This window comes from Rhagoletis zephyria, unplaced genomic scaffold, assembly GCF_001687245.7.
Source record: "Rhagoletis zephyria isolate East Lansing unplaced genomic scaffold, Rhagoletis_zephyria_1.1 Rzeph_scaffold_03634, whole genome shotgun sequence".
Lineage (NCBI taxonomy): Eukaryota > Metazoa > Arthropoda > Insecta > Diptera > Tephritidae > Rhagoletis > Rhagoletis zephyria.
The window spans coordinates 17599-27371 of record NW_016160717.1 but is presented as its reverse complement, the minus strand read 5'-3'; the positions used below and the strand labels follow the sequence as shown (position 1 = coordinate 27371).

The 9773-nt window shown below is 38.4% G+C and overlaps 1 protein-coding gene across 1 annotated transcript in view; it reads left to right on the top strand.

The window, feature by feature from the left end:
• Positions 1–9773, top strand: part of LOC108369373 (protein odr-4 homolog) — a 37783-nt gene that overhangs the window by 24614 nt on the left and 3396 nt on the right. Inside the window, exons 3-4 of the mRNA XM_017624467.1 lie at positions 7891–7972; positions 8030–8152. Coding sequence (XP_017479956.1) covers positions 7891–7972; positions 8030–8152 — 205 coding nt within the window. The remainder of the gene's footprint in view (positions 1–7890; positions 7973–8029; positions 8153–9773) is intronic.

The window sequence follows — 9773 nt, the reverse complement described above, 5'->3', positions numbered from 1 at the left end:
TGCGCAAAAATACTTCCGGTTCCCTTTTCCGGCAACACAGAAAGGAGAATTGTACTTAGTAAGGGTTATAATCCCTAAGCACGGCCGAAGGTCGCCTACGCAGAAAGAAGTTCTTCGCAAAAATACTTGCGGTCCCCTTTTCCGGCAACACAGAAGGAGAATTCTACTTAGTAAGGGTTATAATCCCTAAGCACGGCCGAAGGTCGCCTACGCAGAAAGAAGTTCTTCGCAAAAATACTTCCGGTCCCTTTTTCCAGCAACACAGAAGGAGAATTCTACTTGTAAGGGTTATAATCCCTAAGCGCGGCCGAAGGCCGCCTACGCAGAAAGTTCTGCGCAAAAATACTTTCGGTCCCCTTTTCCGGCAACACAGAAAGGAGAGTTCTACTTAGTAAGGGTTACGCGGCCGAAGGCCTTGTATGCATCCATTACTTCGGTTTTTGTCATATGCATTATTTCGGTTTTGAACCGAAACTGTGCAGGTATGCATTACTTCGTTTTTCTGATATGCGTTATTCGGTTTTCAAACGAAAGTGTGTATGTATGCATTATTTCGGTTTTTTCATATGCGTTATTTCGGTTTTCAAACGAAAGAGTGCATACGCAAAATTTCGGTTTTTTCATATGCATTATTTCGGTTTTCAACCGAAACTGTGCATATATGCATTATTTCGGTTTTTTTCGTATGCATTATTTCGGTTTTTTCATATGCATTATTTCGTATGCACAGTTTCCATATGCACAATTTCGGCCGCTGTGGTGTAGTGGTAAGCAGTGCGCACTTCCATCCTCAACGCCTAGGTTCAAACCCTGGTCAAAGCAACATCGCAAAAAATATAGAAAAAAGGGTTTTTCTTAACAGCGGTCGTCCCTCGGCAGGCAACGGCAAACCTCCGAGTGTATTTCTGCCATGAAAAACAGCTTCTCATAAAAATACAGTCATTTGCCATTTGCATTCCAGAGGGCTATTTTAAGTAAGGTCATTATCTTGTTTGCTGAGTAGCAGGTTGAGCAGCGAATTTTGATTTCGCATGAGTTCTTGCATTGTGTTTTGCATGAAAGTCATGAAATTCGTCATGCTTTGTTGCATCGATNTAGCAAGCAGGTTGAGCAGCGTATTTTGATTTCGCATGAGTTCTTGCATTGTGTTTTGCATGAAAGTCATGAAATTCATCATGCTTTGTTGCATCGACGCTATCATAGCTTCGATATTGGATTGTTTACCATATTGTGCATGGGGATGCTGTTCTTGCGGCGCAACTTGAGGTGCAGTTTTTGTAGGGGCACGGTTTTCTAAGCCTGATTTTAGGGCCCTTGCAAACGAGAAGCCATTGACGGTGTTTGATAGAACTGTTGGCGACGTGGCTCTTTTGGCTAAGAAGACGTCAGAATTCGTTTGGGAGGGTACAAAGGCATTCGGTACATTATGAGTACGTATGGAAGCCACGCATTGGTTGATCCGGTTTTTTAACACCTTGTAGACTGGACAGCCTCTGTAGTTTGCTGTGTGATTTCCACCGCAGTTACCACATTTTTTGCACGCGGGTATTCTTTGTTTGATGTGCAAGTGCCAGAGACATGTAGCTCTCCACAAGCTACGCACACTGAGCGAAGCGTGCAGTAAGACCTAGTATGACCATACTCCTGACAGTTGGTGCATTGTACAGGGCCATTTCTCTTATGCGGTTCTTCCACAGTTATCCTACGATGCAGCAGATATTGTAATTTATAAATTGGATGCACATCGTTTTTGCCCAGAGGTTTGTTTTCAGGCTCGAGCTCAACTTTAAACATAGGTTGAGGGATTTTGTTCCTATTAAAAATATTCACAGCAGCTTTTGGATTGAAACCTTGTTCTTCAAGTGCTTCCAAAACTTCCACAGCTTCAACGCTTGGTACGATACCTTTAATTACAATTTGTATACCTTTTGCACTTTTAAATTGGTATGTATAAAATTTTGTGTTTGTGTCATTCAGGTATTTGGACACTGTTCGAAAATCCTGTTCGGAATAAATTTGTACTTTAGTTTCGCGAATATTTCCCTTAGATAGTGGGATAATATGAAACTTATTACTACCGATTAGCTGTGTGAATTTTTTTACAAGAGCGCTTGGATTCTCTTCTCTTATAAAAATGGGCCGAGTTTTGGCATTAGTAGCTTTTGCTGCACCTTCAGAAATTTGGCTATTCACATCATCGGCATTGTCACTTAGCAGTGCAAATCTATTCGTACTGACTTGCTGAGTTGAGGTAAGGCGGTTTCTTTTTGTCTTACTGCCCGTTGAATTTTGCGGACAAAGTTTTCTTTTTATTGTAACATAGCGGTCCATTCCAGTCTGTATGGCCGCATTTTTAGTTGTTACGTTTTTCAACTTTTCTTGCGCTTTACCATTGTTGCCAGGGCTTGCACTCAATTTAATTTGTGCTTGTGCAGCAAGAATAGGCCAGGCTGTTGACACCGCTGTTCAGTCGGCAGGTACCGGTGTGTTTGTTGTTGTTGGCGCGATAGAGGTAGTAAAATATGTCACTGTACTAGTTGTTGTTGCCGCTATATTTGGGGATATGTTATCGCTTACCGAATTTGTTGTAAGCGTTGGGCGTGAAATGTGATACGGCACAGGTGAAGCGCAATCTTCACTCCAATACATCGGAGTCGTCAATGGTAAGTTTGGAGGACAAGTCCGATGACCTGAATCTCTAGGGGGTTTGAGGGTGGTCGATGGATTGGGACTCTGGGACCGAATAGAGAAATATGCGTTGTTGCGTTGAACTGAAAGCCGGCGCTCATTTTGCTCGCGTTGCTTCTGAGCTCGGATTTCAGCTTGACTCATCGCTTTCTGTTTTCATTTGGTTTGTTTGTTTATTTTATTTTTATTTTTTTTGTTTTATTAAATTAGCACAATATTTAATGACTACGGAGCGAACTTAAAAACACGTCCGCACTCTTCGACTGTCAACTGTCTCTATAGCTGGGGACCTTGAAGAACTCTGCTTTTAAGTGCGCTTTTAGTTCAACCCAGGTGTGCGCTACTGCAATTTCTGCTAACATTTTTGCACTTCCAGTTAGCAATTGTCGCGCCAAGAGAGGCTTTCGTCCGTCGTTGCAACCATACGTGTCGGCTGCATATTCGAAGTTGTCGATCCATTTGCGCACGTGACAGTCGTCATCGCCGCTAAATTTCGGCACCAGCACTTCGATGTCCCTGAGTGAGTATGTATATGTGCTTACCTGAGCACGCTCAGTAGTCGACTCATTGAGGTCGTTTTTCAGGCTCAAAATTTGCAAACGCTTCTCCAACGTACTACACTTTGCTGTACCACCCTCGCATTCGCTTTGCTCATTTGCGGTTAGCTTTGGGTCATCCGTTGCACCTTTACGTACGGTATTTTCGCAGCCGTTAGCTTTGCTTTGCAAAATATTTTCGGCTTCATCGTTAAATGGTTGACTACCGCTATTTTCGCACTGATTATCCCCGTTATTGGCGCTTTGCAATGCCTGCTGCTTTCCCACTGCAATATTCTCGGTCTGTTGTTTCCGTGGTGGAGCTCCCACCTCTGCTTGCCGTGCACCTGGAACTGCTGTACTCCGTGGTGGAGCTCCCACTATGTCTTGTAGCAAAGACACAACTTCGTCCTCAGTAGCTGATTTGCGGACCAGAATTCCCGTTTCCGTAAGAACCGATGAAGTTATATTTTTTGTGCTGCTTTCCATTTCGCGACAGTTTAAATGTTTTTCTTCTTCTTATCTGAAGTATTTTACTTTAAACGGAAGGAATTCACCGGAAGAATTTAATGTAACTTGTATATGGCTCGGTACCACACCTGGTGCTGTAGTAAGCTAACCTTCTGCGTTTGCGTTTCGATACCAATTGCCTCTTTATTTTTTTATGTATACGCAAGCGTGACATTAGTCGGTCACCATAGTATATGTATATGTTCACAATAGATAAGCTTACATATTAGTCCCCGTTTACAGTGTGAAATATAAACTTAAAGAACACTACACTATATACTTTTATTCTCATATTAACATGTATTTATCTGTTCTTTGTATTGCGCAATAAAAGATTAAATATTAATGCGCTAATATATTTAACGAAATAATTGAAATGAAATACTTACAGTAACAATATTTCAGCATTCTGTCGCTATATCCCTTTCGTTTATATAATGCTTATTTTTTATGAAAGTGTATGTCGTTATCTAACGAAAACCATGTTAGTAAAAATTTCAATCTTTTTCTTTAAACATTCTTGGTATGCAGTTTTGTAGCCCTTTTAATTTTATTTTAATGAAGTGCAAATTCTAAGTAACTAGGACTTACTATTGATTTTTTGAATTTTTTTGTGGAGGGTGTTGGGAATTTGCTCCATACAAAAAATTTTTAAACATATTTTGTTTGGAAGAAAATGCGCGAAGAAAAAATTGTAAAAAATCAACACTACTTACACTACTTAGCTACTTCAAACTTGCACTTTAGTATACTAAAATTAAAAAACTGCCTACTTAAAACAATTCTAAAAAAAACCTGAAGCTGTTTATCAAATTGTGATGAAAATTTGTTAAAATTGCGTAAAAAGTAAAAAGAATCGGCTAATAATCGATGCCGATGCCGATTCTTTTGGCCGGTACTAGCCGATGCTGATGCCGATGCCGATTAATCAGTCGGACTCTATTGCTAATAGCTAAACGCAAATTTCTATAACATAACGTCGAAAATAGCTAAATCTAGCTACAAAAAACACTGGGGAGAATATTCCAGTCGTGTGAACTTATGAGATCTTAGATGAGTGTTAATAGCCACTCTCATTACTAATTAGATGATGTGAACAACTATTCTCCTCGTCTACGAGAAAAAAATAGTCAAAACTGGTCATAATCAGGGTTGCCACTTTGGTCAATTATTACCAAAATTGGTAGAAAAAGTTTGAGTTAGTAAAAAGTTAAATTTTTTCTCATTTTGGTAGATTTTTGTTAACGCATTTTTTCGAAAAACAAATACAATTTTAGCTCCCGTTTTATTCTTCATAGTTATCTTTATATTAAAAATGTCTAATTAGTATACTTTATTGCATTAGTTTTCGAACGCTTTAATGGCCAATTTTTATATATCGCACCCTAAATCAAAAACAGTCACAACTCAACAAACCTCAAATGTTCAGGAAACGCAAACAACTGTGTAATCGATGCACGCGAAGCAAGCAAAACAAAAACATTCGTAAGGCCACCTACATACTGTCAAAGCGACGCCAACACCAACGCAACGCCAAAGTTGAATGTCGATGGGCCTATTCTGCGCCGGCAACCAAAATGTAGTAACCGGTAAATAAAGTTCCTGGCAATTTTTAAACCCTTTTCGCATTCTCTGCATTCTTGTAACCAGTAAATTTGGTTACCATCTCATAAGCTGGTAACAATATAGCTGCGTGAAATATTCAATGCCAGAATTTTCACAAATCTTCATAGCTAAATATTTTAACTGCATTGCCAACGTACCTAGAATCGCGATGACAAGAGCTGGTAACATTTTTTGGTAATACAATTTTTCGGTTATAAAATCTTTGGTACTGTGCAAAATAGACCCGTTAGTAGTGTTTTTCTAGTTAAAGAAGATAATAATGAGTAGAAACTTTGACGGACGATAGATATAGAATCCGTGTACTCTTTTATGAGAAAAAATCGATTTTGCAAAATTTTGAGTTGTGACTGTTTTTGATTTAGGTTGCGATAAGTACATACGAGAATATACCAATATGATCTCAATTACCATATCATTAGTTAATTAAAAAGTTCCTCAATAAAAAAATTTAACTTTTATTGGAATAACTAAACAAATAGAACAGTTAGTAATAGTTTTTATTAAAATGGGTAATTAAAAAAGTTATTGGCAGATATTTTCCAGATTTGGTAGACTATTTTCAAGTGGATGGTAAGTATTTCATTTCGTCAGTGGCAACCCTGGTCATAATATCACGCACATTAGATTTATATCATGGGTGTGAATAAAAAAATTATTACCTTTTCAAAAGCGAAATAAAGTCAACAAAAATTTGGAAATCATTCATTCAAATGGAAATAGCGTCAACAACGCTTACAGTATGTCGATTCATAGAAAACAAAGGTTGCTCTTACAATAAACATTGCCCCGTAAGTGTTGTTTTTTAATAGAAGACAAAGGTTGTTGCCAAATCCTCAGTGTGGTGATATTAATCCACACACAATCATGAACTACCACCAATTGATTTTATTAAAAAAATTTAAATTACGAATATGTAAAAACACGATGCGAAAAACTAAACGCCTGCGCACAGCTGGAATACGAGAAATATTTGAAGAAAGAGTGTAGAANTGCAAAACATTTTTCGTTTCTACAAAAATAAAGCGAACACTATTAAATTGAAGAAACAGTACATGTCCAAAAACCCCGGAGGAACACGCAATTTGTGACGACATCATATAAAAGCAGCTAAGGAGAACGACACTATTTATTAGATGGCACGTTCAACGAGCCAATGTGCCAAAATGCGGGTATAAACAATTATTGATTATTTAATATCGGAACCAAGATCATATAAGTTAATTGATCGGTTTTCACACCTTTGAAACACAAATTATATGCTTTTTTACTACAAGTAAGGTGTTGCCAAAACACAGCAAAAATTTTCCAATCAGGGCTGCCAACTATCCTTAGTTATGAGGTGCCATATTGAGGATAAAAAAGTGCCAAAATGTGCCAAATAGAAAAATAAAAGTACCAAAAAAGGTGCCGTTCCTTTTAATCATTCACATTTAGCAATAAAATAAAGCCACATTTCCAAAACAAAAGTGCAATGATAAAATAAGCTAAACCAGTTGAATAGCCTTTATAAATTATAAAGTTTTAGTTGAGAAAAAGAAGTGCACGGAAAGGATTTCACAACAATGTATGGAAATGTTATTTTTTTTACAAAAGTTCCATTTTGGCACGTTGTGCCAAATTAAAAAATTAAGTGCCATTTGAAGTAAAATAGGGACAAATGGCACGGTTTGAGCCAAGTTGGCATCCCTGCTTCCAATAACTTACAAATATAAAAAAGTGAAATATCGAGGGCTTGAATTCATTAATACCCTCTATCTGCAATTTGCACAAAAACTAATTTGCGATTTTAGAAACCATCTGGGACTTATTACCTGTCGTTATATAAGGTATTAATATCACCGATGACAGCAAAAGCTTAGGTGGATTTTTATATCAGAATCTCATCTTTGTGAAAAGTGTGCAGATAGAGGGTATTATTGAATATAAGCCCTCGATGTTTAAAATATATAAAAATTTTATTTCAGTGTATACAAAAACTAAATCTAACTGCGTTATAGCACGGCGGGAGACGGGGAAGGGGTGGCCGCGGCGTAGCGGTACGTAGTGTGCGCGCCGGTCGCGCGGGGTACGCGAGCGCAGCTCGCGCGGTGTGGCGCGCTGACGGGGCCGCCGCGAAGTTAAGCAAATTGAATGTTTGAAAGAGAAATAATGTCAATTGACTTTATTTCGAACCAGGGTGGAGAATTGACCTTATTTCCGTTGACCTTATTACCTGTCACCCTCGATCTGTTCATCCATACATATGNAGAATTGACCTTATTTCCGTTGACCTTATTACCTGTCACCCTCGATCTGTACATCCATACATATGTATACCTTTTTTATTGACATTCCTTAGTTACAACATCGTAATAACTTAGGTTTATTTTATTACAAAAAAGTTTACTTTGGGACCAGTGAGTGCTCTCTTGGCTCTGCGAAGTGTTACACCTTTTGGGTAGCATTCACCGGTTTATTGATTATTTTGCTGTGCAAAAATCGCTGCTCTTGTCTAACGGACCTATTATTCCTTCTTTTTCATATTTCAAAGGCGTTTTTGTTACAAGTGACAAAGGAGTTCTTGATGATAAAATATTTACTGCTGCAAACAATATTTTACATGATTTGTGCAAGTATGTAAAATTTATATTAAAGGAATATAAAAATTTTATTAAAGCTTTTTATTACAGCCTTCTCCTTCAAGGAAATAACTTTTGTACTTTAATTGATAAAGACAATATACCAATCATTTTCCTCGCATATTCCATTGCTAGCAAAAAGGCAATGTGTAGGGCTTATACACATGATGTTATGTAAGTATCCTTAACTTATTTAAAAACTAAACAGGTTTCTGAACTTTGTCAGTAAATAAGTACACATTTGTAAATATCTCCATTTACTTATATACATACTAGGGTAACACGCCTTTTCAGTTGACCAGATACGATTTACATAGCACCAAAAAAGCAAATGCTTTTCTTTGATTGATACTTACGATTTATAAAGTTTCACATCATCTGCGTACATTAAAATTTTTGAAAATTTTATGTCTGTAGATATATCGTTTATCGTGGTATCGTGGCTACCTTGCGGGACTCCTGAAGTAACATCAATGACGTCAGAAATAGTATTTTTAAACATAACCCTTTGTGATCTATCACAGAGGTATGAAGAGATCCAATGTAGAAAATTAGGTGGAAGACCAAGAAGATCAAGTTTATAGATGAGCAGCGAGTGACATACTTTGTCAAATGCTTTACTGAAGTCGGTATATATAACATCCACATTTTTGTTTTCACTAAATGCTTTTGAGATATAGGATGTTAATTCAAGTAAATTTGATGAAGTTGATTTGCCTTTGCAAAACCCATGTTGACAGTATGAAATGGTAGATGAGATAAAATGCGTCACCTGATTTGTAATCATGATTCAAGAATTAAAGGTTTGCTCATTAGTGACATTCGAGTTTTGACACTCCCTTAGCTCCCTTACAAAAGATTTGCACACACACACGAACCCACACACAGTGCCTTGCTAAGGGAGCCGATTTTGTCAAGAGGTAGCGAGAAAACTGTTTTTTGTTTTATAATTGAATCATGATTTCTAATAATTGCTTCAAATAATTTACGAATTGCAGAGAGCTTAGCTATGCCCCGAAAGTTCTCCACCGAGGACCTGCTACCGCTTTTATGTAGCGGGGTTATGAACGATTCTTAACACACGACAAATTAAATAAGACTGTTAACGGCTCATAGAGATAATCAGCACAATTTATAAGAAAACAAGTGGGTATGGTCAGGACCATAACTAAAAGACTGCTTTAAGGACTTAAGGTAAACTAATACATTATCGGGATATATTATTGGGGTATGTATTGAGNGTTAACGGCTCATAGAGATAATCAGCACAATTTATAAGAAAACAAGTGGGTATGGTCAGGACCATAACTAAAAGACTGCTTTAAGGACTTAAGGTAAACTAATACATTATCGGGATATATTATTGGGGTATGTATTGAGTTAGTGCAATGGGGTATAGTCGTTGCGCTGGGTATGCAGTTACAGTTGCATGGCTATACTCAATCCCGACTCTGGCGTCCTCGTTCGCGCACTCTGGGCAACGTGAGCAACCCATGTGCGAGATGCGGTAACCAATCCGAGTGGAGCCTTGGGTCACGGCAGAAAGAGAGGGAGCTTCGGTGGGACCCCTTCGACTTATTCGGTTTAGGGGCTCACCGAAGTCTGCAGCGCCTGTTCACCAGTAGGTGTGACTGCTAGCGGGTGTCTGCTTGGAGCAAGCGGCTCGCTATATAAACGTGTATTTGGTTGCGAAACCACCCCCGTCCCAGCAATGGGTTGTGCGCTGGGCTTGGGACCCGCCACGTAAAAACCACTTCCAGTGAAGAAGCAAGGCAAAGCCTCGGATGAGACCCCC